At 36.1% G+C, this 27,981-nt stretch overlaps 1 protein-coding gene across 2 annotated transcripts; it reads right to left on the bottom strand.

The window, feature by feature from the left end:
* Positions 1-158: 158 nt before the first annotated feature.
* LOC131910497 (aldo-keto reductase family 1 member C18) lies at positions 159-27,981 on the bottom strand. 2 transcript variants are annotated; one of them, XM_059262414.1, is made up of 9 exons: positions 27,884-27,981; positions 11,409-11,576; positions 10,492-10,608; positions 9,471-9,548; positions 8,374-8,496; positions 3,340-3,449; positions 3,054-3,219; positions 2,250-2,332; positions 159-406 (listed from the first exon to the last, which is right to left on the bottom strand). In XM_059262414.1, the coding sequence occupies exons 2-9, from the start codon at positions 11,556-11,558 to the stop codon at positions 364-366; spliced, it is 870 nt and encodes a 289-aa protein (XP_059118397.1). In that variant the 5' UTR covers positions 11,559-11,576; positions 27,884-27,981; the 3' UTR covers positions 159-363. The 2 variants fall into 2 exon arrangements, with proteins under 2 accessions (XP_059118397.1, XP_059118398.1); XM_059262415.1 differs by having other exon boundaries at positions 27,860-27,939.

Raw genomic sequence — 27,981 nt, 5'->3', positions numbered from 1 at the left:
CCTATAGGGTAAGAAACCTATCCATACCTACTCTAGAAATGTCAATAAAATAGCTCTTATCTCTTAAACACTGTGTTGTGCACAAATATCCAGATTAATCAGTTTGAGGGCTTAATGGGGTAGGAGGAGGTAAAACATTCAAGGTCTATACACAGGAGTAGGTGAGACTGAAGTAAGATATTTTTATTCATAGAAAAGGGCCAAAATTTAGTACTTTTGCTTCCTGGTGTACAGACATAGCTCAAACTGAGGGTGAGTTTCTAAGCAGCATGGATTGAAGGTGATGTATTCAGCTATTGGTATATGAGAGTCCAGCATCGCACACACGAGCTTCTAACAGAGCTCATAGCAAAGGCCTCCATGTTAATACTCATCAAAGAATGGGAAGCTGGGGTGAGCATTAAACCTGCAATGAGAAAGAACAATGCACAATGTGTCTGATGACTGTTTTAGTGTAAGGTTTCTAGAGCTATGCCACTGAGGCTCAAGTGGAAAACTTGATTTTCTGAGAAGCTGTATGACATGTGTTCTTATTTTTAGAAACAGTACTTTGTAATAGAGCTAAGGAAGAACAAATGAGCTGTTCAAATATATTTTCCTTGGAACTTAACACATAGAGAACCCGGAGCCAATCATTCAAATATATACATCTTTCTATAATGCAAAAAGATGACCATTTCTTTTTACTGTAAATTTTCAACAAAGCAGAAACTGATTTTGCCTTGTTTTGAGTTGGGCAAGTCCAGTTATGTATTTGACAATAATGAATACTTTTGGGGAACAGCGAGATGGTTCAGCCGGTAAAAGTGTTTGCTGTCATCCCAGGTGACTTGAGTTAGATCCCTGCGACCCACATGGTAGCAGCACAGAATCAACTCCTGCAAGTTGTCCTCTGAACTTCATATGCGTGGTATGTGCATGCACACATATACACCAAATTAAAAAGTAGTAAAAAGTTAGAAACTACTCTTAAATGATAAAGTAACTGATAGCACTTAGTGTCAGTTGTCTTCAATCATTAATTATTCACTAGCTGCTTATGATACAGGGTATGCTATGTTATCCAGAACTAGAAGGAATTTCATTTATGGGACTGAAATTCCATGTCCAAGGAATTTGCTCTATAGTAGCATGAAAGTGATAAAATGATGTATCATTTTATTTATTTATTCATTTTCCGGAGCTGAGGACCTAACCCAGGGCCTTGCGCTTGCTAGGTAAGCATTCTACCATTGAGCTAAATCCTCAACCCTAATTTATCATTTTAATAGGAGCAAAATTTACTGATTGCTTGCCATTATTTCCATCTCTTTGAATAAGTGTGCTCACTTCATTATTTTTCTCAATACTATTAAAATATTAGCAATATTTTGTTAATATAGGTAATAACCCACTTTACAATTTTGGATTACATGCAATTGTGCATTCTAATACCTTCCATACATTATAGTGCTTAATTTGAATTAATTATGAATAAATTTTCACACAAGAAGCAAGTTCTTGCTTAACTTCTTTTATATTATGCATCTTTTTGTAAATTATATAGACTTGTAGATAGCATAAGGAGAGTAATGATAGTCCGTTGAGTAAAATAGTGTTTTATTTACAATAACAATCGAGAAATTCTTGAGAAAAATGTTTCTCTGAGTCCTGAACACACATAGAGTGTAAGGGAAATAAGAGGTTTGACATTATTAAAGCCATTAAACTAGCAAGGTTCAATAAGCAATTGCATATGAAGAGGGGTGAGAGCTATTGACCCGTACCACAGAGATGATGGACTTGCCTTTGGTCTGTAAGAACCTGAGCAGATTTTTGAGATGACATTGTAAATTGATCATTATAATATTTGAAAATGTGACATTGAAATACCCAGAATTTATATCCATAGAATATAGATGGAATAAAAAAATCTGCAGGAAGGATATAGACTCAGCAATGATGTTGGCTGACCCAGCACATTCCATGCAACTGATACAAGACAGAAAGTTGCATCAGATCAAGGTGACCCTGCATCCAGTGCATCAGATCAAGGTGACCTTGTATCCACTCCCTTTTGCTGTGTCCAAGAGTAAAACTCTGTCTGAGCCTAGAAAGAGAATTCTAGAAATCTGTGTCTTCTCTGACTCTAACTGTTCTTTGACTTCCTCAAAGTGAGGAAACTTTTGACAGACATGCTATTAATATGCTCTCCTTAGAAAATAAGTGGAGAACCATCAAAAATTATAAAAGTTATGAAAGTTACTTACATATCAGCAGGAAAGTACCGAAAATTTCTGTTCAAGCCATCGAGGATTTTCATGTGATCTGAAGCCAATTGGAAATCAAAAACCTGTTATAGAGGAAGAGATACTATTTTAAATATATATTTATGAAGAATATTTGTCAATCTGAGACAATCTGAGGAGTTGCCTCCAATTTTTAAAGTCATCAAGCAAAACACTGAAAACCAGATTAAAAAATTAAATGGAAATACATCATCATACATAACATGTAATACAACAGACAAAGATTTCAAAGGAATCTGGAGAAGAAGGAAAGCTGACTTGATTCAGAAGAAATAATGTCATGATGTGAAAGATCCAGAGAAGTGCAGAGACAGTTTTGAAAATATGCTTCAGAAATTTTCATGGATACAGTTGCATTTGTATGTCCTACCCATGAAGAATTAGAATGAGAAAAAAAATCATTTTCAATATTACTTAAAGTAGGAATTGCCCAATCATTAATGATTCCTGGTCAAAGGACTCAGAAGCTGGCTGGAAGATAACTCATTGTAGATAATTCCAATCAGTTTTATCATGAAAAAAGATGATCACTAACTGTTAAAATTTTAACACCTGGGTCCATCACTTATTGGTGTTACTCTAAAACAGTGTTATAGAGAAAAAATACAATATCAATAAATTAAAAGCTGACAAATTTAGGTAAGAGATGTACTGCTTAATTTATTAAACTTATTGTACATTAGAAAATTCTAAAATTGAAAATGAAAGATGTGGCATATATGAAGGATGCAGCTTATGAGCCCTGGCGTCTGGCTTCCTCTTCACCTGCATGTTCTCTCGGATTCTCTCCTCATTGAAGCTCTTGGCTAGGACCACAATTCCACGCTGCAGTTGGTATCGAAGGGCAATCAGGGCGGGTGTCCGCTTGTACTTCCTTGCTATGGCACAAAGAACTGGGTCATCCAAGAGAACTGGAGTATCCTCATTAACACTAGAAGGAAAGACAAATCCCAGAAATTTGTTGCCAGGGTTGAATACAAATGAAAATAGCCACGAGAGTCCAGAATGTTAACAATTGTGACTTATAGATGACTTCTGCTGTTCTTATTACCAAGTTTTATATCTCTGAGTTCCCAGTGCACCATAGGCAACCAGAATGATGTCATTCATTTTGCAGTAATCCAGCAGCTTGCTCTGGTTGAGATAAAGATGACATTCTACCTGTATATAAACAGAATAGGAACATATAAAATTCCATGAAATCCCTTAGTAATATTAAAGAGATATTAAAGGAAAGGAAGCTGAATAAAAATAATCAATATTAGCATGAAATTTGAATTGAGAATATCATCAATACCATGTCATGGTTTTTTCAAATAAATTTAATATCTATCTTGGGAAGTTAAAAAAGTAACATTCTTGAGATTCAGTAACCCTGCAGGCCAGATCTTGGAGGCTAAACACCCATTTTTACTATGGGAGACATAACAAATTCCACGAATCTGTAGAGCTTTGAATATTGAAGAGTAGAGGAAAGCAAGGGTTTGATCAAATATTCAATTGAGGTAATGTCTGAAAGAGAACAGGAAGTTGTTAGAAATTTTACCAGTGACATTGAGTTAGTTTCTGAATTAAAAGAATAAAGTAAGTACAGAAAGGATGGGAAGGAGGGAGGGGCACACACACACACACACACACACACACACACACACACACACACACAGAAAGAGAGAGAGACAGAGACAGAGACAGAGAGAGAGAACAGAAAAGTATTGTCCTCTAATGATGGTGGTTATTATATTAATTCCTTTCTTACAGTATTGACAATTAAAGGAAAGAAATCAAAATGCAGCTTTTCTTAAAGTCAGTAAATTTGTTTGGACTTTATATCCAAATTCTTTTTACACTAATATATCAAGAAAGAAGAGTGAATAGCAATATTGTTATATATGTTAACATCAAAGGGGGAAATTTCACAGGTTTCATCCCTAGACAAAGAACTACAGACAGCCAATACTTCTGGGAAGAGGAGAATTAGCCTCCCTGGGATGAGCTCCTTTACTGCTTGTCCAATTCAGAATGGTCAACTTTGAAAACACATTCACACAATTAACAAAGATAGACTCAAAAAGCTAGAAATCAAGAAAAAAACCCAATTAAAAATGGGGTATAGATCTAAACACAGTTCTCAGAAGAGGAAACTTAAATGGCCAAGAAACACAAAGATATGTTCAGTTTTCTTAGTCATCAGGGAAATGCAAATCAAAACTACTTTGAGATTTCATCTTACACCTGTCAGGATTGTTAAGATCAACAAAGTGATGGCTCATGCTGGTGAGGACATGGAGTAAGAGGAACACTTATCCATTGCTGGTGGGAATGAAAACTTGCACAGTCACTATGGAAATCAGAGTGGTGGTTCTCAGGAAGATGAAAATCAATCTATGTCAAGATCCAGCTCTACCACTCATGGGCATATATCCAAAGGATACTTCCTCCTATCACAGAGACACTTGCTCAGTCTTTCTATGCAAATAGTCAGAAATTGGAAACAACCTAGATGTCCCTCAACAGAAAAGTAGATTTAAAAAAATGTGGTACATTTACATGACCGAGTATTAACTCAGCTGTCAAAAAAGAATGAAATAATGAAATTTGCAGGCAAATGGGTGGGACTAGAAAAAAAAATCATTCTGAGCAAGGTAACCCAGATCCAGAAAGACACATATGATATGTATTCACTTATATGTGGATATTAAGTCAATGAAAACCAAGGTACAAGCCATAGATCCACAGAAGTTAGGTATAGAGTATGGGAGCAGAGGGTACAGACAGATATTGTTAGGAAAGGGAAACTGAGTATACAGTTATGGATGGACAATGGGAAGTTGGAACAGGAGGATCAAGTGGGGAGGCAGAGGGGAGAGGGTAATGAGAGAGAGAATTACAGGGAGCAGCAGCTAAAATTAAGGGCCATTTGCAGGGTCAAAAAGAAACCCAATACAGTAGAAACTTCCCAGAAAAAAAAAAAAAAATATATATATATATGAAGGTGACCTAAATGAAATCACCAAATAAGCGGAGAGACAGAGTCTTAACCAGCCATCTTTTGACACCAAATGAAGCTCCCACTACTGGTGTTGGGTTACATCTAATTGAATTGTTGGCCAAAGGGGTGCCATAGGAATTCCCAAACAACCCAGGCTGTTGCCAAGGCTATAAATTGCCTTTCACAAACTGACAGCAAGGCCCCATTGTTGAAGACAACACCTATGCAATTCACTGAGCCTTCATTCCTATGTTCTAGCATCTTTGGTACAGGAGGATACTCTGTATGCCACCAAACAAAAAAGATAAACACCAACACAGGTGCAATCTCTTTGTTCTTTAGTGGTTTCCTGCCTGTAAGATATGCTAGTGCAATGGTGGCACAAAGCTTGTGGGAATAACAAATCAATATCTGATTTGACTTAAGTCTCACTCAGTGAGATTGAACCCATACCTGGCATTATTTGGTTGGTACACAACCTGAGACTAGATAGTCTAGGGACCTAGGGTAAAGCCAAATGATACTGTTCTACCAAAAGAACATAGCAATAAAATGACATTCTCATTATTAGTGCCTTATCAGCCATCATTAGAGTAGCTTTTTCTTGCAGTAGATGGGAACAAATACAGATACCCACAGTCAGGCATTGTACAGACAGTGAGAGACCTTGGGACACCTATCCCTAGAGGGGATATCTCTATCAAATCCCTTGCCCCAGGGCTTAGGGACTCTTGTGGAAGAGCAAGTGCAAAGAGCATAAGAGCCAGCTGGGATGGAGGACACTAAGAAAACAATGCCCTCTAAATCAATTGGATCAATATGCATATGAATTTACAAAGTTTGAGGCAGCTTGCACAGGGCCTGTGCAAGGCTGTACCAGATGGTGTCCTAGAGCGGAAAGAAGTGGACAGAAGCCCCATCCCTAACACAGAATCAATCTCTAATTGATAACCACTTGCAAGTAAAAACTTAGTTTCTTCCAAAGTATTCTCACTGGGGAAACAAACTACTCTTAAGGGTAGGCTGCATGCCCTTAGAAAGCAAATTTAGTTGTCATCTTTGGAGTTTCCTTTCTCATAATGTCATGTTTTTAAAAAATTATGCATCTATCTGTCTATCTATCTATCTATCTATCTATCTATCTATCTATCTGTCTGTCTGTCTGTCTGTCTGTCTGTCTGTCTACCTACCTACCTATCTATCTATCATCTATCTAATCTATTCATCTATCATCTATTATCTATCTATCTATCTATAGATAAAATATATACCCCACAGGATCTTTGCATATATATTATGACTTCCAGTTTAGTGGTTTGTATGGATTTCTGAGTGTGTAAACAGCGGGGTTCTGCTTCTTGTGCTTTTTCTTGGGCTGTTTTCCTTCTGGTAATTTGTTGTGTCATATTCTGATGTGTTAGTTTTGTTCTATCTTATTTTATTTTATTATTATCCCTTAGAAGCTTTTTTGTTTTCTAATGAGAGATAGAATGGGGATGGATCCAGATGGGAGGGAACGTAGGGAGAAATGTAGAGGAGTAGAAGGAGGGGAAACTGTAATCAAGATACATTATGTGAGAAGGAAATGCATTTCAAATAAAGGAAAAAATTTTACCTTTAAAAAGAAGAGATATCGCTATGGCTAGCTTTACTAAATGATCAAATCTGACATCACTAGTTGCTAGATTATTTGAGTTCTAGTTTATTTGTTATTATCTCCAACTGCCTTCAGCTAAAGTTGAAAACTCCACTCGTTTTTTAGTTCCTTTGATCTAATACTCTAACTATATAGTAATGGATGAGAACAGTTAATTTTGCAGTAGATGTGTTCTGTAGTAAGAGTGAATAGTTATTTCTATAATTTATTTTCAATGGGTTCATCAAAACATTAAACACATGTGTGTAGGTGTAGACACTTGCACTTGCCTATATTATAGACTATGGTATACACTAATCATTTTAAACTAGTGATTCTTAACTGTGGGTTGTGATATCTTTGGGTTGAATAATCCTTTCACAGGGGTCACATATCAGATATCCTGCATATCAGATATTTATATTACAATTCATAACACTAGCAAAATTAGAAGCAAAATTATGAAGCAGCAACAAAAGTAATTTTATGGTTGTGAGTCACCACAATATGAGGAACTGTATTAAAGCATCAGAGCATTAGGAAAGTTGAGAACCACTGTTTTAGACACACTGATATTTGTATCATTATCCCAAATGTTTTAAAAGTTTAAATGTGATTTGTAAAAATATTACTTCTGTATTATTTCTTTGACATTTATATTTGAAAATAATATGTCATTATGTACCCAACACATCCATGTCACATTTTTCAACAGAGAACACACTCTCTCTCTCTCTCTCTCTCTCTCTCTCTCTCTCTCTCTCTCTCTCTCTCTCTCCCTTCCTTCCTTCCTTCCTTCCTTCCTTCCTTCCTTCCTTCCTTCCTTCCTTCCTTCCTTTTTTTTTCTGGGACAAGCTTTCTCTGTATAGTCCTGGCTATCCTGGAACTCACTTTGTAGACCAGGCTGGCCTTAAACTCACAGAGATCCATCTGCCTCTGCCTCCTGAGTACTGGCATTAAAGGTGTGTGTCACCACCACCCAGCCCACATTTCTTATATGTAATTTATGAAAACTATCTCATGTCACAGAATCAGCACACAATAGATGTTGTCAGGTACTGGATCAACTATAATTATTACTACAATTTTCTGAGTATGGATTTCATCTACTACCAGTATTACTGTACTTTTCACTGATCCTTTGTTGACTCAGTCTATGGCCATCATTAGTATCTCAGGGATAAGTGGATCTTCCTTCTGAAGTGTGACTAATGACTTCATCTCCAAATGTTAGCCTTGACTTCTCTAAACACTTTCCACAGCATGGTCTCCCCTCATTATTGTTTTGCTTTACCAAGCAAAGATACAAGCTGTTCAAGAGCCCTGGATAAAGGCTCTGCTCTTAGCACCTTTTGCTCCATAACAGAAAGATGAACAAGTAGGAAGGACACACAGACACCTGTCAATAGTACATCCAGAAAGCAAAGAAAGTCTAAAGGAAAAGAGATAAAGGAGCTCACCTGGTTGCACACAGGCTTATACTTGAGGCCTGGTTTGTTTAGGATCATTTCCAACTGCCTACGGTTAAAGTTGGACACCCCAATGGACTTGGCTAATCCTGCATCCTTACACTTCTCCATGGCCTGGGAAGAAAACATTGGTGGAGAATAACATACACAATTGGAATCTGACTGATAGAAACGAAAAACTATGTTGCTAGAAAGAAGAGTACCAAGAAAGGAAAGAGAAGTTGTATTTATCGGTAAAAACTGATGAAGGAAATGGCAGAAAAGATGATGACAATGAGATAAAGTCCTATGCTCTCCTTAGGCAATCATGACTATTGTATAGGGAGGAAAGCAGGCTACAGTTATCTTCCCCACATTCACTTCGTTTTTACTAAGCATTTTCCCTACTACTTAAGCAGAACATTAATGAGAAAGACCATAATGTCTACAGCAAAGAGCACTCATCCTTTTCCTACATGTGGAGTTGTGTGAACTGGACCTCTTTGCTGTTTTCAGTAACATTCACTGAATCAGTTCTTTGAAAATGTCATATACATGTAGTGCTTTCAGAATACTGTAATCCTCATACACTCTAGTAATCTCCTTCCCACAGCTATTACCTGTCCTCTCTCTCTGCAAGTCTCTTTCCCACATTCATTTTCTTTTGTTTTGAGGTCTTTTCAATTTAACCAGGATTATTGATGTGATCATGGATTTGGAAATATCTGTTGGGGTCTGGTGGGTTCCTGAGTGGATAACCAACTGAAGACAATGACTGCTCCTTCCCAAGAATCTATCATCAGTAGCTAGTTCACCAGGGAACATAGGGCCCCACGAGTCCTTCTAGGATTGATGATTGACTATTGACAGACTCAATCTTGTGCAGGCCTATTTGAGGGTGGGTGGGCACCTGCTGAGAGATCATGTCTGCATTGTCTGTGTCATGTCCAGAAGACAGCATTCTTCTCTCTGTCTTGTGTCTCTTACATTCTTTCTGACCTTCCTTCTGAGATGTTCCCAGAGTCTTAGAAGGGCTGATCACTTACCTATCATATTCTCTTGCTTTCTATTTCTTTATTTCTTCTGGGGTCTTTATTATAGTCACTCACCTCCCATGTGGCACAGAGATCCACTGTGTCAAGTATTAAGTTTCCATGCTCATCTCGAGGTAAAATATCATCCCCTGGCTGGAATAGTAGCAGTCATTAGAGATCTTACCATTTTTACATCTCTTCCTGTAGCTATGCTCCTAGATAAATTTATGGCTGGAAATTAAACCCCTAACCTAGATGGAACAACTTCATATATTAATAAAGTGCCTTTCACTTTACTGTTTCATATTTTATGTGTAATAATAAACAATGCATTTTCATGTCCTGCGGGGTACTAGTTGACATGTTACTTTTAATACACCTGCTCATTTCCCTGTTGTAATGTCCATTTTTCTCTGACAATGTCACTAGTGTCATTGCACTGAATTCAGGCAATTGTGAGTTGGAATCTTGACACAGGATAAATAATCAGGGCTCCAATCTGTGGCCTTTAATGTTCCTAGTGCATGAATGATACAAAGTCAGGAAAGTGAGAAAAAGTCAATTGTTTCTTTGCAAGATCAACTTTGATATTGGAACATACAGGAAGCCATCAAATATTAATGCTCATGAGCTTTGAGCTAAAGGCCTTATTTATCATCAATAGAAATGGCTGAAACAAAACTGACCAAACTTTTAATAAACAGAGGAAGGGTATGGCTAAGTGGAGATATTTGCAAAGACTACTCCTTAACTTTGTTCATTTACGTGATGTGGTAAACTTTTTTACATGAGTTATCCTGGGTAGTGTTTTTAAGTTTTCTTTTTACATTTTATTTATTTTTCATTTTGTGTGTGTGTGTGTGTGTGTGTGTGTGTGTGTGTGTGTGTGTGTGTATACAACACAGTGGATGATCAGAGGACAAGTTGCAGGAATCAGTTCTTTCTTTCCATCATTTCTGCAGCCACACCTTGTTGTTTTATAACTTGTATAAGTAGAGTAAGATTTATGAATTTTATGTATTAAATCCATCTACTCACACAATGAACATCATGTTGACAGCTGAAGTTAGATAGTTCGATATTACAAATTACTTACCTTCAGAGACACTGGGAAATGAATGAGATAGAGGTCAACGTAGTCCAAATTAAGCTTCCTCAGTGAACTTTCCAAGCTGGGTCTGACCAACTCTGGACGATGAGAAGTTGACCAAAGCTATAGAGTATGAACAATGGGAGTTGTGCTGGATTAATAAGTTACCATAATCAATGGCTTTCTGTCACTTGGTATTGAGAAATTTTCAACTGCTTAAAAACTGACCACAAGAAAAATACTCACTTTCATCATGAATGTCTTATGGTGGTGTCCATCTACATAAACTCTCATATGTGTGGCTTTTATTAGTAAATATGACAAAAATTGAAGAAAATTCTTGATATACAAACACATTATCAATTTGTACTATAATTGTGTCTTAGAGAGCAATTTAATATTTTAATTCTCTCACCTGAACTCAATGGGGGAAGATTCAGTATCCCTTTAATTTATATAACTAAAGAAAAGTTTTTTAATATTTTAATACATCGTGGACATAGTACTAGACACTTTAGTTATTTCTTAATTTAACACCCAAAGGGTTATTTTATAATGTTCTGTCTTATCTATAAATATGATTTATATTTGTAATTATAATTTTTGGAAAATCACTCAGCATATAAGGGAACTTGTTGTCCCAGCAGAGTCCTCTCTGATAATGTAGTTCATGTTAAATCATGGTGCTTTCAGTAGAGTCTCAGATAAGCAAATGGACTTTACATTAAGCTTTTAAATTTAAATATAGCAATGCTGAGGAAGCCATCACCTCCTATGTTTAATACTGAATGTAATATGTGGGCATGCATGAATAAAAAATGACCTATAAACACAATTCACCAACTACAGATTTAATTGTACTATGTCATCTGAATACACCTTCCTTCATTAATTTGCACAATCATGCACTATATATATGATACCTTTGAAGTATAGAATATATCTTCCCTTTTCACAGTGCCATCTTCAATCTTGCTTCGAATAGCCTTTCCCACCTCCTCTTCATTTTGGTAGAAGTGAGAACAATCAATATGGCGGAATCCAACATCTATAGCTACTTTGGTGGAATCCATAGACTTGATCTTGAGATGCTAAAGAAACAGAAATAAACAGTATTTAAAGATCTCCATGATTAAGTTTGGTACAAGCAGTGACTTTTAGAGGGAACAATTTCCCCCATGTTTTCAGTTTGTTCTGCTTGGAGTGATGGATCCATTCAAGTTTTACTGGGTCTTTCCTACATCAATAAAAACATTAGTAAGAGGTCTAAGTTCCCAGGTATCAGCAGACTCTAGTCTGAAAATAGTGACTAGTATGCTATGTTAACCTTTTTCTAAGCAGTTAAATAATATACATGTCACAAATAAATATGCACAATAAAGATTAATCCTCAAAAGACATATATTTATACATAAGAAACTATCCAGATCACAAAGGAAAACTTCAAGTGTCAGATTTTACAACAAAATTCATAATTTTAGGAAAATTATAAATAAAGCAAAATTTAAAATTATTGTCTTTTCTATTAAGTTTGACTAAAAATAAAAAATGGTGAAACAGACATATTCTTATTTATTTATTATTCACTAATTAAAATTTATCTTTTATTTCATACTTTAGTTTTAAGAGTAAGAAGAATAAAATAACTGTAAACATTCTTTTATGAAACAGTATTAAATTTTTTTCCAGACAAGTAATAGCCATTTTTCTTAAATAAGAACCAGTTATGCTGTTTGGAACCTGGGGCTTATGCAGGGACACATTGTTCAGCCTGGGAGGAGGGGACTGGACCTGTCTGGACTGAATCTACCAGGTTGAACTCCCCAGGGGAGTCTTTGCCCTGGAGGAGATGGGAATGGGGGGTGGGCTGGGGGGAAGGTGGGGGGAGTGGGAGGGGGGAGAACAAGGGAATCCGTGGCTGATATGTAAAATTAAATTAAATTATAAAATAAAAAATTAAATTAAAAAAGTAATTAAAGAAATACAGAAATAGCCTTCATGTGTAATATACCATTTCCAACATTTGCATGGACCTAACATTTAATCTGAAGACCCTGGATGTCAAACTTGCTTGAAACTTACTGTCAAATGACCCTTTGCTGATTTATTGTCCTGTTTCATAAATAAAACCATCATGTTGTCTAAAATTAGATTTTGTGAACCCCTTCCCCTGCTTCCAATGTGGACAATTGAAGTTAAAATGGCATATTCAAACAGTTGAATAAAGTTTCTGGAGTCAATGACAACACATCTAAGTAGCTGTGGATAACACATGGGAGGGTGTCAGCAACCCACACTATTTGACTCTTTGCTTGTGTGTTTTCTCTGTCGAGGATATTGGAATTAAAAGTATATGCCACCATGCCCATCATGGTTGGGGATATTTAAATAAAAAAAAAAAGAACCAGTTAAACAGATGATGGCTGCCCTAAAGGAAAAGCCTCAGAGGGAAGTAGCTAGATCTCTGTTGAATGTGTCTTTATGGCTTTGGGAGCTCCTACAGGCACCTGTGTGACTAGCGAAATAATGAAACCACTATGAAAACATTCCCATGTTTTATTAAGCCCTTCAGAAACCAAACACGGGAACTCATCAGTTGAATATATATGACTGTTCTTAACCTTGTAATTTCATAGAGATCTAAAGGTAAGTGTTTTTTTTTTTTTTTTTAAATTTTAAGTCAAGAATTTAACATCATACTGGAAGAAAAAAGCAATCATCAATTTTATATAACCATGAACCTGCAAGCTTCAATAATGACTTAGCAAGATATGCCCACTGCTACAATAATGGCATGAATATTATGGAAATAACTAATTGCTTTTTTGATTTAAGCCCTAGTCCACAAGACAAATCCCATACCTGGCGTCCTTACTGGGGTCATGAATCTGTGATCAGACAGGTTTTAGGCCCTAAAGAAGAACCTAAATAGATATAGAATTGAACTAATTCTTAATGACTTATCTTTATAGCCATAGATTAATGCATCTCTCAACTCTCATCAGAGAAGGTAATCAGGATATATTGTATGAGACAATAATCTATTCTCAATAAAAGGGAAAAATTAAAAAGCCACGAATCTGAAAGAGAACAATGATGTAGGTATATCCAGAAAAGTGATGTCTACTTTTAGCAGTTTTATAGGAAACTAAAACAAACTGTGCTACTGGCATGAAAATGGACACATAGATAAATGGAATAGGGCGGTGATGGCACTTGGGAGGCAGAGACAGGTGGATCTCTGTGAATTCAAGTCCAGCCTGGTCTACAGAGTGAGACCCAGGACAAGCACCAAAATTACACAGAGAAACCCTGTCTCTAAAAAACAAACAAAAATGATAAATGACGAATAGACTAGACTTCATAGAAGTGAATTTATATGCTTCAAATGACTCTCAACAAAGACACTGAAGCATGAATAAGAAAAACCACAGGTTTTTCAACCAATGACAACTAGGAACACTGAATATCTCTATACACAGGATGGAAATGGGACTGAAATCTGCTACCTGCTAGAAATATCAATCAAAATGAACCAAAGACATTATTATAAGAACTGAGATGATAAGGCTGCTAGAAGGAACATGAAGGGATCTCTTTAAAACATTGCATAGGTAATTTTTGGGTATGTCCTCCAAGACCCAGGACACAATAGCAAAAGTAGACAAATGATAGTATACCAAGTCAAGAATCTTTTGCATAATAATGGAAACAGTCAACAGTGTAAAGAAAACAATCTACGGAATAGGAAAAAAGTGTCAGCCAATTATCTCATAAAGACTAATTAATACCCAGAATTTATATCAAACTCAGAAATAACAAAAATCAAGTAATTAAACATAAAAATGCATGAATGGGTTGAATAAACATATTTCAATGGTTAACAAATAAAATGGTTATGTAATATATATTATCAGATAGTCATAATAAGTAAGTTTTAATTTTTCTTCTTTTCTTTGAAGCAGATCAAAATAGAAAAAAGATACTTGATCTTTGGGTGAGAATAGTGAATGATTACATGATCAGACCCTGGTACAGAACACACACACTGTTGGCCTCTCCCTTCTTACATGGCATAGCTCTAACCTGGTGAAGCAGAGGACCAGGAGGCCACGAGAACTGCACAGGAATTGGTAACTTCCGTTCTTTTAGGTCTGTATTCAGTCCAGTCTCAACCCCAGTTCCATCCCTGTTACCTTTTCAGTTGCATAGGTGCCAAAACCCAGTACAGGAATGGAGTGGCCATCATTTAATTCCATTTTCTGAGCTTTGGAATTCATCCTCATTCACTGCTCTGACCTAGCAGACTCTCTTTCTTCTGCTGCTCTCACAGGGCAGTGAGCAAGTGCAAATTATAGCTCCAAATGTATGACTAATCAGTAATCAATGGCATGGGGGTGGAGTAAGTTCCAACAGTATTCTACTTATAAGGAAAGAATTGACACTAGTCCAATTATTTTTATACAAAAGAGAATTGTTAGAAACTCCCACATAGTGATTCCCAAATGATATTATTTAATAAATGTTGTTAGAGAATACTCCACACATTATTTTAGATTGCTGCAAGAGACTGAGTGATTACTGAGCATTTCTAGAGTATAAAAGCTGAGATGTGTACTTTCTTAATTTTTTGTTGTTATGAAGAAGACTCTTACTGTTCATTCACTATGTGACTCGCCAGAATATTTCAACATCCTACAGTGGTGGCCTCTGCTTCTCTTCCATTTTCATTTGGCTCAATTTTTCTATAAGTAATGCCTACAAAAATCTGAAATACTTTTCTAAAAGGAATGATCCCCAGTTCCCTGTGAAGGTGATCAGGACACCATGTTCCTTTTCCCACTTTTTGTTTCTGTTATCTCCTTTCCATATTTTGTAGTTTTAATGTAGTTTTTTCTTCTTGTGTTTTATACTTCTGGGAAAAATGAAGAATTGGAGACGTATCATTATATTTTATTACATAGAACATTTTGGAGATTGAGGTGAAATTTAAGGTTGATTTAAATAACAGAAAGTGACATAAAACAGGCTACAATGGAAAAAATTGCTATAGAATTAAACAAACATCTTTATTAATCTACATGGAAACTACCACATTCTCAAAAGCTAAATTAAGAAGAGGTTTTATGTATCCAAATTACTGGTGTTGATCCAATCTGTTTTCACTGAGAAAAATTTTCCACATCCATGAACAAATTGCTGAGTTATTAGTTTTGAGAGACAAATGACTTATCTCTATATTGTGTAAAGAAATTCCATCCACAAAATCACATGGGGGGATACATACAGATAGATCTTTCTTTTCTTGCAGTCAACACTATGCAAAATATCTTCATTCTTTATACATATTTAGGATAGGATTCTGATATTTATCCTAAGACTCTGGAGGCAGAGGCAGGCAAATCTCTGAGTTTGAGGCCAGCCTGGTCTATAGCACAGCCAGGGCTACACAGAGAAACCTTTTCTCAAAAAATAAAACACAAACAAACAAACAAACTAAGGCTTTGGATAGTCACTCTGGTCATCACAGTTTCTGAGGACAGTTCACTGTCCTAATTGGTTTTGCCACTTTAGAGCTACCTGTCCTACATATTTAAACTCATTTTTTGTGGAGAAAATTCTTTATTCTCAAACAAATCTTCTATTATTCTTCAAACAATAGCCATTTTTCATAGACACTGTCATAAAGCTAAAGCACAATCACAAAAATATTGCCATCTATATTCCAAAGTGGCACAGGACAGTTGTTCAACTGTACTGAAGTCTGAGTGCTATCTATCTTATTTGATTACACACCATTTGAACCTGATCCATCAAAACTAGTACTGTAAACAGAAATACAGTAAAACAAGTGATAAAATTCACACTGAAAAAATTTTCCAACACAGAAAATGCCTAGACCAGAGAGATTTCCTTTTGAATTAAAGCGATCATTTAAAAATAATTGGAAACAATGATTGCTTAATTCTTCCAAAAGAATTCCTAGTTTGTTTCATGAGGCCAACATTACCCTAATACTAATCCAGTCACAAAATCTACAGAACTGAAGACTATAGAACAATATGAATACTGATGTGAAAAATCTTTAAAAATACATAGGTACTCCAAATTGAGGAGTGTATTGCAAGAATCAAACACAATAAGGAGATTCTATATAGAAATTCAAGGATGATCCTATATAGAAACTTTGTGAAGTGCAATACATATTGGGGAAAACATGGTCTTGTCAACTGATTCAGAAAACCATTTGGTAACATGTAACTTTCAGATGTGAAATAGCAAGCAAACTTGGAAACTCCTCAACACAACAAAGGGTATAAGAAGTAGCTTTGGACATCCACTAATGGTCTTGTTATCTATTCTTTGTCAACATTTAACATCATTTTATATATATATATATATATATATATATATATATATTACAGTTTCTGAGGAGACACTGCACTGTCCTGATTTGTTTTGTCACTTTACAGATACCTGTCCTACATATATAAACTCAGCTTTGGGGAGAAAATTAGGATATATATATATATATATATATATATATATATATATATATATATATATCACAAATAGTCTGCATTTGATAACTGAATGTTTAAGTATTTAAAAGTTACACTCTTTTCTCAGAAAGGCAAATATCAAATACCATAAGATACTCCACTTCTAGGTTTGTGTCCAAAATATTTCAAAGCAAGTCATTAGAAAGATATTTGCACGGTAGTACTTATGTAGCCTTATTCACTAAACTCATAATAGTGGGAGACAGCCAACATTAGGATAAAGAAATGAATGAGCAAAGAAAACTATAGCACATACATATGCAACATTATTCAGCTTTGGAGAAGAGATTCAGATATCATCCAATGATAACTTAGAGTTATTTCTCTGAAGTTGAACATATTTATGAATACATATTTATTGCATAGAAAAGTGAGTTTATTTTCATAAGATGACAATCTCATATGCACATGCAGCAGTATGCTTTGATGAGATATATCTACACATCACACAAACTTACTTTTCCCTCCTTTTCCTCTGCTTGAATCTCTTTCTTTTTATCTAGTATTTCCCTTTAATGAGAAGGACACCATTCCCCCATAGATTCCACGTATGGTAGTAATATCTGATTCTTTTGGAGCTTGGATTACTTTGCTTATTTCTATAGACTAACCTCAATTTTCATCATATTAGTAATGCTCTTCTCAAAATAGAAAACCTCATCCTATTATTCATACAGAGGAGGCACAAAACCTCAGTAGCCTCAACAAACTTGGAGAGGAATTACACAATGCTACTCCTACTTCCTTATGTCAAAATTTACCACAAAGTGACACTGATCAGAAGGGTATGAGAGTGTAATAGAGATGTGTAATTCTGATAAATAAAATGAAAATATCCAGAAATTAACCCTTATTTATGTGGTATTATGATGCTTGACAATGCACCCAAGAAAGAAGGAATCATCTTTCAGAAAGTGATGTTAAGGAAACTTGACATCTCAGTACAAAACAGTGAACTTCAAACTGTCTCACAGTCTGTACAAAACCTATCTTTAAATGGATCAAAGACCTAGGTATAAGAACAAAACCTTCAACACCAATGAAGGGAAACTTAAGAAAAAATCTTAGTGAAACTGGATTTGACTGTGATTTTTTGGTTAGGACATTGAAAACAGGCAGCAAAAGGAAAAATAGATTTTTTTTTAGTTTATTTACTTTATGTACATGATTGTTTTGTCTGCACGTAAGTCTGTGTACCACATGTATGCCTGTTGCTCATGAAAATCAGAAGATGGTGTCAGATACCCAAGAACTGGAGGTATGGATGGTTGTAAGCCCCCATGTAGGTGTGGGGAATAGAACTGGGTATCTCTGAAGGAGCGACAAGTGCTATTAAACACCACCCTATCTCTTCAGCCTCCCCCTTAGATAAATTTAACTTCATCAAAACTTAAAATGTTACAACAAAGGGGGAATATCTTTCTGTGAGCTGCTGTCAGGGAGGTCCCAGGAACTTCCAAAACAATACAGATGATTGCCATTGCTCTTGGATACTCACTAGAGTTCAATAGTAAAACTTTATTACTCAGCGTGTCACACAATTGGGTCACAGAGCATAAAGAAATCAAGCTGGAGTTGAGCTAGAAGCTTCCTCTCCATTGGCTACTCTTCATAGTTCTTGTAGGTGCTGTGCGGGTTACTGGGGGAGAAAAGTCATCATCATTCTTACCTAGATAGGAATCTTACCATCTTTGATATGGACATGACTGGCAAGATGTGTTTTCCTGTGCAACAGTGGCATGTTTGTTATGGTGTGACCAATTGCTTTCTAATTGGGGCAGAGGTTTGCTCCACAGGAAGAAACCAGGCTGATTTTATAAATATGGTCAAGAAGACCCTGTGGTTTGGAAGGAACCTACTGTTAATGTTTTGGTAAATGCTCTTATTGTCAAATTTCCTCATAAATACTAATGTTTATTAGCGTTGCATCCAACCTTTATCAGGAAAGTTTTATACTATAGCAAGTGGTGGTTAATGCACATAATTGGCTTCAAGTTGGGCCAAGAATAAGTGATGGTAGAATTCTCAGCCTTAAATAGTATCATCTCTTCCAGTCTCAGGGAACATGGTAGAAAAGAGGTTGGGAAAATGTAAGAACCAGAGACTGGGGAAGTTGTACACCAAAAGGACATCCTTTGAAATATGACATAGCCATTGTGTTCATGAACACATTGTAGCTGTAGTTATCTGCACAAGACCTGCACACAATTAGGCTTGTCAACATGTTTTCATAGATGGGAGAGGGGCCCATGAGGCCCCAGTCCTTCCTGAGGGACTATTGGCAATTAATGGCTCTTGGGTGAGAGAGTGTTATTTTCTTCAGTGGTGTAGCCACTGGGAAGTTGTCTGTGCTCAAATAAATAAACCCCCACCCATGCAGAGGCAAGAAGTTCCAATTAAACTTAGGGGATTACACACTAAAATAAAACACAAAAGTAGAAGGGGGCTGTTAGGAAGAAAGATTGTAAAGGATGAAGGAAAAAGGTGAGAGATGGGAATGGAGAATAAGACATTAAATTCATTATATAAATATATAAAAGGCTTAAATAATAACAAATATGTTTGGAAACATAGAAGTGAACAATACAAAAAAAACTTTTGTCACACCAAAGAAGACTGTCCAGGGAGTCAAATGACAATCCAAGCATGGATAAAATATTCACAAATAGTGTATCTAATGAGGGATCAATACAAAGAATATGAAAGGTCCTTATTAACACAATTACAAAAGATTCAATATGTCAATTTGTGTATTACAAAAGCTTAATGGGTTTCTTTTAAAAGAAAATGTTCAAGTTATCAGTGATATATAATAAAAACCTATGAAAATGAAAAACAAAATCACTATCAGACCATTATTTGGGTAAAAAATAAAGGATACTTAGGGAAAATTCCAAATGACTAGAATTCATGTGAATAATGTTGGAAATGAAATGTTAATTAGTTCTGTACTTAGAATGCTCCATTATAGCTGTACTTTGGGTTCTGATTGAGTTTATTCCTGTACAGCAAGAAGAAGAACAAGAATAAAGCCTTAAGCAACAGATGACTAGAGAACATCAGATGACAGACATCATCCAGCCCCAATGACTGGGGAAATGGTTTTCCTTTCTCCTTTCTCTGGAGCTGGGTTGGGAGCACAGCCCATTCCTGAACAAGGGGTCTTGAAGGACACTTTGAAAAAAATGTGCTGGGGTCACAGATCCAAGAAGCCAGCACTGCCTCCACAGCCAGCTTCTCAGTATGCTTAAACACCACATGACAATTTACTGATATAATAAATGTTATACTTGACATAGTATAGGTGATGGATTTAACATAAACAGTATCAGCATCCTCCCCTTGAAGTTTGGTTTTGACATCCTCCATTTTGGTTACCAAGAATAATCTGCTGGTTGAACATATTAAGTGGAAATTACTGAAATAAATAATCCCGAGCTTTAAACTGAGAAGTATTCTGGTTAGCCTGATAAAATCTGGTGTCAATCTTTTCTGTTTTGGTGAAATGAGAATCAACCCCTTTTCTGTGTAAACAACTTATGTCTAAGTCACTTACTGGCATCTTGCTTTAGGATGACTTCTGTGCTATTTCAATGGATGCCTTGCAGTAAAACTGATTTGTTAGCTTAAAACATTTCACAATTAAAATGTTATCCTACTCACTTCACTGTGACATCATGCAGGCATTGGCATCTTCTCATGTCACAATAACCAGTGCAGGGCAGTAAATAATTTTTTAGAGAAAGAAAACAAACTTACTACACAATATGGTTATACTTTATTTTGGGGGACTACTATTGCTAATTTATTTTTTGCTTAATTTTCAAAAAACTTCATTATGTATGGAGAGTAGACTAAAAGAGTAAAACAGTATAGATAGAGTCTGCAGTTATCTATGGTTGTAGTTATCCACTCTGTAGGTCTTAGATTCTATACCAAGGGAATATTTGGGGAATATTGTAGATACATATTATATCACATTGCATATATAAAACCATTCAGTCTTCATTTCATGACTAAATTGTTTAAGTGTTTAGAAGATGATGCCCTTGTGGAGAAAAGTTAACTTTGCTCAGAAGGCTAAATATTAAATATTGCATGAGACCATTGTTCATCTAGGTATATTTCTAAAAGACTTTAAAGTAGGATCTAAAAGAGATTTTTTTTAATAACAAAGTTCAAAGTAGCCTTATTTACAAAGTCCAGAACAAGTGGAAAATATGAGGATAAAGAAAATAAGCAAGAATATGATACAGATAATGCAATATTATTCAGTCTTAGAAAATGAAGAAATTTAGATGCCATTTCATAACATCAGTAAACTTAGATATTTTTCTGAAGTTGAATATTTTTATTAGTGTGTAACAATTTTACAAAATATGGATTATAGTTTTGTGAGTGATTTTTTTGATTACTACATATAGTACATACTCCCACTATCCTGAATTAACTTTTTCTTCCTTCCCACTGTTTGGATTTCTTTCCTCCTATCTGATCTTTTTTTGAATGCTTATGACATCTTCTTCCTTGCCCTGTGGATTCCATAAATGCGAATTAACATTCGATTTTTTCTGAATCTGGCTAGCCTCACTTATTTCACTTTTTGTCACATTGATAACAGTGTTCCACCGGGAAGGGGGACACTCACTGTATTACTGGCATAGAGTAGACCTGAAACCTGAAAGGCCTCAGTAAACATGAAGAGATTTGCTGGTGGTGTGCCATCTTCTTCATTTCTAAACTTACCATAAACTGGCAGAATGAAAGTGTAAATAGAGATGCACATATCTGTAGTGTTGAATGGAAAATGTAGAAATAAACCCTCATAAATATGGGTTCTGATTCTTGACAATGGTGCCAACACCATTCAGTGAGGAAGGAATGATTGTTCAAAAAACATTGCAGGATAACCCTTCATTTCTACAAGAAAAGGAATGAAGTTGAAACTTTGCCTCATAGTGTATCCAAGTTATCTTTCAATGAATTAAAGACTTTAAAGAACAAAATTTTAACATCCAGAGAAGAAAATATGAAAGGAAAAATGATTTTGAGTTTCATCTATTTTCTTGAAATTGACAATTTTTATTCTTTAGAGCTGACTAATCCTATTGTATATCCATTCCACATTTGCCCATCTATTTTTTTAACTTTTTATTGATTCTTTGTGAATTTTATATCACCAATCCCACTTGTCTCCCTGTCCCTCAACATCTGCCCTCCGCCCTTGTAGCCTCCTCCGCCCCCCCAATAAAATTAATAAAAAATAAAAATGAAAAAAGTCTTGCTGTAGAAGCTGCGGTCACACAGTCTACTCTTTGCCCAAACAGCTTTGCTTGCAAATGTTCATTGCAGTGAGTCACTGGTCTGGCTGGAGGCCTCTGGCTTCTGTTGCACTATCAATACTGGATCCTCACCAGGACTCCCCTCAGATATCCTGTTGTTGCCCTGTGTCACAGAGATCCTGCAACTTTGGTTCCACAGGACCAGCCCCTTCACATGCTCCAGCTGTTCTTAGGTGGGGTAGATGTTGGGATGGGCCAACTCAAAGCCCTGGATCCGGGCCTGGGTGGTAGTTGAGTTGGTCAGCCCACCCACTCTCCTGTGCCTCTGCTCTCCTATGCCTGCACCAACAGGGCCAGCTCTCCCACTTTGCCCAGGTAAGGGGTGAGACTAGCTCTCCCAGGCTCATACACTCAGGCCCAGGGCCTGCTCACTTGCACCCATGCCACCAGGGCTAGTTCTACTGTGCTGCCCAGGTGAGGTGTGGGGTCTGTTCTCCCCAGTGCTGTAGCTGGTAAGGGGTGTGGGGGGTGCCTATTTATTTTTCATGAACAATTCTTCAAAATTTTGTTCTTGTGCATAGTGTCAAATAAACATCAGTATCTCTATTGCAGGCCGACTTTAATTTATTTGAACATATATTGAGAGGTTACAGATCTGGGTCTTATGGTAGCTCTAATTTTAGTTTTATGATAAATTTCTATGCTGATTTCCTTAGTGACTGAGCTAATTTACAACCTTATCAAGGGATTCTTTTCCCTGCATCCTGTTCATTATTTGTTATTTTTTACTGAAAATATCAAGTATAAAGAAAGTAGAAAAAAATGTATTGCAAAATTTTAGATGATCACCATTGAAATTCTAAAATCATCTATATTCTTTGAAAAATTAAATTAAAACTCCCGTGTACTTATTTTACACATGGCGACAAATATACATATCAAATAACATTATAATAGAGTTATTTGGTGTAGTTTGAAATAGAATTAGAAAAAAAATCATGTTTTCAATGGGTCAATATGTCAAATGCATTCAGGACTAATCATGTCCAATTTCTATTGCACAGAATAGAAATGGTCAACAGAATTTTAAAAAATATGAGACTAGTACAGCAACTGCTTTACATGCTGGATTCTTATGGAATATAAAAATGATTCTTGCTACTTCAATACACAGATGTGTGGAATTCATATATCCACCGTGAAAATAACAGCCTATGATAGAGTTTAAACTGAAAAAAAATTAACTTAATATTTTCTTTCCTGAATCATGTGTCCTGCCTGCATCCTCTTCTATCTCATCACATAATATTACCCTACTTTGGTCTTCTTTCTAAATTTTTAGACTTTACTCATACTTACACCAAATTACAAATGTACAAGAATATATTATAGGCTAGGGTCCACATATGAGGGAGAACATGCAGTTCCCCTGTCCCCTGGGTTTGGGTCACCTTGCTTCATGTTATACTTTCTAGGTTCATCTATTTTCTGGCACATTTCATCTTTCTTTTACAGCTGAATAGTATTCTATTGTTTATATGTACATAATCTTGTTATCTATTCATCTGTTGGTGGATAGCATTTCCTTGCTATCATGAGTAGAGCAACAATAAATATGGATGTGCAAACATTCTATTTTTTTATTATCCATCCAAATCAATTATTATTTTAAACTCATTTTTATATAAACTTTACTCTGCTAGAATATATATATATATATATATATATATATATATATATATATATATATAATTTTTGGTAGATTAGTAGTCCATATTACCCACAATATAATACAATCAAGGTACAAAATATTTCTAATATCATCCAAAAGTTCTGTATTTTTCCTGAGACAATTACTGTTCACTAGCGGCTGCCTACTCTTTGAATTTCTACTTATCTTAATTTTTTTCATAAGAGAGTATAGGAATCTTCTTACATTTTGTCTAACAATTGTACTAAATTTACATTCTGTAGAACAGTGCAAATGAGTTTCTCTATTTTTATTTAGTTTATGGTTTGGGAAGGCTAAAGGGCATGATGGTGACATGACTCACCTCTGATTAGGACCACATGCCTGATGGTTCAGCATGGGAGAATTATATGCAGAGATTCCACCACCAGATAAGAAGTTAAAGAACAGCTGTGGACCAATGACGTAATTTTGTCTTAGAGTTCACTACCAAAAATCCCACCCTACCACCAGATTCCACATTCACAATTACCTCTTTCCTCTCTTTCTTAAATTCCTAAGTAGACCCAAAAATCAGAGTTTTGTTTTTCCCTTGAAGAAAACAGGAATGATGAAATGCCAGATATGTTCATTCATTTTACTGAATTGTTTCACCCTACATACACAGAGAAAAACATTGTACTGCCTTGTATGTAGCTATTTGTCAACTAAAATATGTATTTCAAAATGATTTAACAGCCGAGTAGGATGGAGCTTCTTTGTGGTTTGATGTTTGGGAAATATCTTTAAAGACTTTGACTAATGAACTTTACTTGAAAACTTAGAGAGGACAGCAGATAAATGTAAAGAGAAATCAGGCAAGAAAGGAGCTAGGCATGACAGCAGAATAGAAGCTGTGTAGAGAGAGAACTGACTCAGAATAATAAAGTGTGTGGACTAAGGAGTTTTGTGTATGTAGATTCATTTCCTTTCATCAAAGATTAATTATCAGCTGGTTGTAGATTCTTTCCTGACCCTGGGAGGGGACTATCGAGGGGCTGAACCCCCATAGTTCTCATTAAATTTCTGCCACAGTGATACTGCTTGTATATATGGTAATGAAGAATAGATTGGATGAGCCATTAGAGCAAAATTGCAGATAATGTGATAAAAAGACATATTCTATACTTAAAATGCTTCTGTGTAGTGTATTTGTGTACATGTATGCGAAAAATGATTTTTCCAACCGTATTATTAGATCAATAGTTCTTTGGTAAATTGTGGTTATTGGTGTAAATTTAATTCACACATATTCATTCATTTTTAATCTAGAGCTAAAAAAGAGTGATGACATCATAACCGTTTATGTGTTCAAATACAACTCATTTAAACTCTCACTTTCAAAACTTTATTTCCCAGAAAGTGATTTTATTTGGAACCTTCCCAGTTTAACGTTTAATGTCAAATGTTAGTAATGAATCTTCTGTCTTGTAGACATATAACCAAGCTCCCAAGTTGTCCTTCTAATAGTCATTCTTTATTTCCAGCTAGGTATTTATTATCAAAATGTTTTAGTCCATTTATAACCAGCAAATGAATGAACAGAACCCAATATAATTTCCTACAAGTGTATTATGGATGGATCTAGGTGTAGCTGTTAGAAGAAAACAGTCTACCCTATGAGAACTCATTTTTTATTCTCTGTGGTGTGGGAACTTTTCTCATAAGTAGTACTTGAAATTTCACATCATGAATAAAAATTTTGGTCTTCACAGAAGCAAATCAAGGATTATTGTTTAAATGTACTGAAAATTAGTACAACTTGTCCTGTTTATCACATGTTGAAATAAGCCTCACAAGACTGTTTATAATAACTAGTTTAAATACTTTAGTGTTTCTGCTAAAAAAAATCCTGTTGATGAATTATGTGACTTGACACTCTTTTCTTCAGATTTTACTTTGCTTTGTATTATTGACAATCAATGTTATGTTGTAGAGAATCTCTTCTGGTTACATATCTTCAGGGTTCTAAATGTCGTTTGTCTTTATGTCTTTTTCAGGATGTGAGAGATTTTCTGCTATTTCTTCATAGAATAAAATTTCTATAGCCACAGTCTGTTATTCTTATCCATCAGATAGAGTGATGGGCTAGACATATAACCATGTTTTTTTTTTTTTTTTTTTTTTTTTTTTGTGTGTGTGTGTGTGTGTGTGTGTGTGTGATACATACATGCCTATAGAAGCCAGAGGACAACCTGTGTGTCATTTAATAAGCACCATCCACCTTTCTTTGATCATCTCTCATTGACCTGGAGCATGCAAATTAGGCCAGGCTGATTGGCCAGCCAGCTCCAGGCATCCTCCTGTCTCTGCCTCTATAGTGCTGAAATTACATGCATTCAACTTTTTTCCATCTCACGGTCATTGCCAACAACATTATAGTGATGTGCCACCTGTCTTAACTCTTAGGTATAACATGGATCCTGAATGGTCTCAATAAAAACCCGGAGCCAGATATTGGGGTAAATGCTGAAAGATCAGAGAGACAAAGGAACAAGCCACAGCCACCTCTCACCTCACCAACTCCTCAGCCAAAAGTGGATGAGCTTCTGTCTCCCCCCACCTTCTATTCCTCTCTCCACCCTGCCACATCACTTCCTGTCTCTATCTCCCTAGTGCTGGGATTAAAGGTATGTGCCACCACCACCTCGCTCTGTTTCTCTTTTAGACTGGATCAATCTTTTGTTGCCCAGGGTGACCTTGAACTCACAAAGATCCGTCTGCCTCTGCCTCCTGAATGCTGGAATTAAAGGTGTGTGCCACTAGCCACTACTGTCTGTCCTCAATGGCTATCTAGTGGCTTAGCTCTGCACTCTGATCTTCAGGCAAGCTTTATTTGTTAGATAACAAACAAAATATCACCACACTTAGGTGAAGGATGCCAGTGAAACTATAAAAACATACATCAGTATGGAACTGTAGTTACATGCTTCACAGTGGCCAGGTCATAGGACACAGCAAAGTCTACACTGTGGTCCAGGAGTCTTCCTCTGAACTCCAGTTGTTTTCACTCTTCCCAAAGCCTTTCCACATGTAACCTGCAAATTTTGGCTAATAGGCAAGTAGTTGAAGCATCTGCATTTAAAAAATATTGTTCATGCCAAAAGGCAAATTGTAGGAGTTCATGTCATAAATAGACTTATTCCCTTTGCTCACACCCTTCTTTCATTTCCCAATCCTTCTTTCTTATGGGGTACTTGAGACTGTGCTGTTCAAAATAAAAGCCACACATCCTCCTATAAACATCATAGTTATGAGAAGGTCACGAAATATATGATCAGTTCCCATTATACCATTGACCAGGGTGTTTTGTCTGAAGTAACTTGGAAGAAAAAGTGCAAAGAAGATGGAAATTCCAAGCACAAATAGGTTCCAGGAAGAATTCGAGCTAATGACCTTCAGGTTAGAGAGGTCAACAACTGCCATCATCCCAGAGAGTAAACAGAAGAGGGTTCTGAGCACAAGGTCTAGGAGAGATGTGAAGAGGGCACTGAATTTGCCAATCATGCTCAAGCCTGGCATGAGTCTACACCACCCTTAATCAGTCAACAATTGCTAACCTTTGTAATCCCCCAAATTCCAATACTGGGAATGGAGGAGGTAGAGTCATTCCCTGTAGCTAGAGTTTTCCTGCCTGGCCCACAGTCAGGACAAATCTCTGACACCCGCCAGTCCCACAGCCACTCAGACCCAACCAAATAAACACAGAGACTTATATTGGTTACAAACTGTATGGCCGTGGCAGGCTTCTTGCTAACTGTTCTTACAGCTTAAATTAATCCATTTCTATAAATCTATACCTTGCCACGTGGCTTGTGGCTTACCGGTACTTTACATCTTCCTTGTCCTGATGGCGGCTAGCAGTGTCTCCCTCTCAGCCTTCCACTTCCCAGAATTCTTTTCCTTGTCCCGCCTATACTTC

Source organism: Peromyscus eremicus, chromosome 5, assembly GCF_949786415.1.
Source record: "Peromyscus eremicus chromosome 5, PerEre_H2_v1, whole genome shotgun sequence".
Classification (NCBI taxonomy): Eukaryota; Metazoa; Chordata; class Mammalia; order Rodentia; family Cricetidae; genus Peromyscus; species Peromyscus eremicus.
Note: the sequence above shows the minus strand (reverse complement) of the source record. Positions and strands in the feature narration are given on the sequence as shown.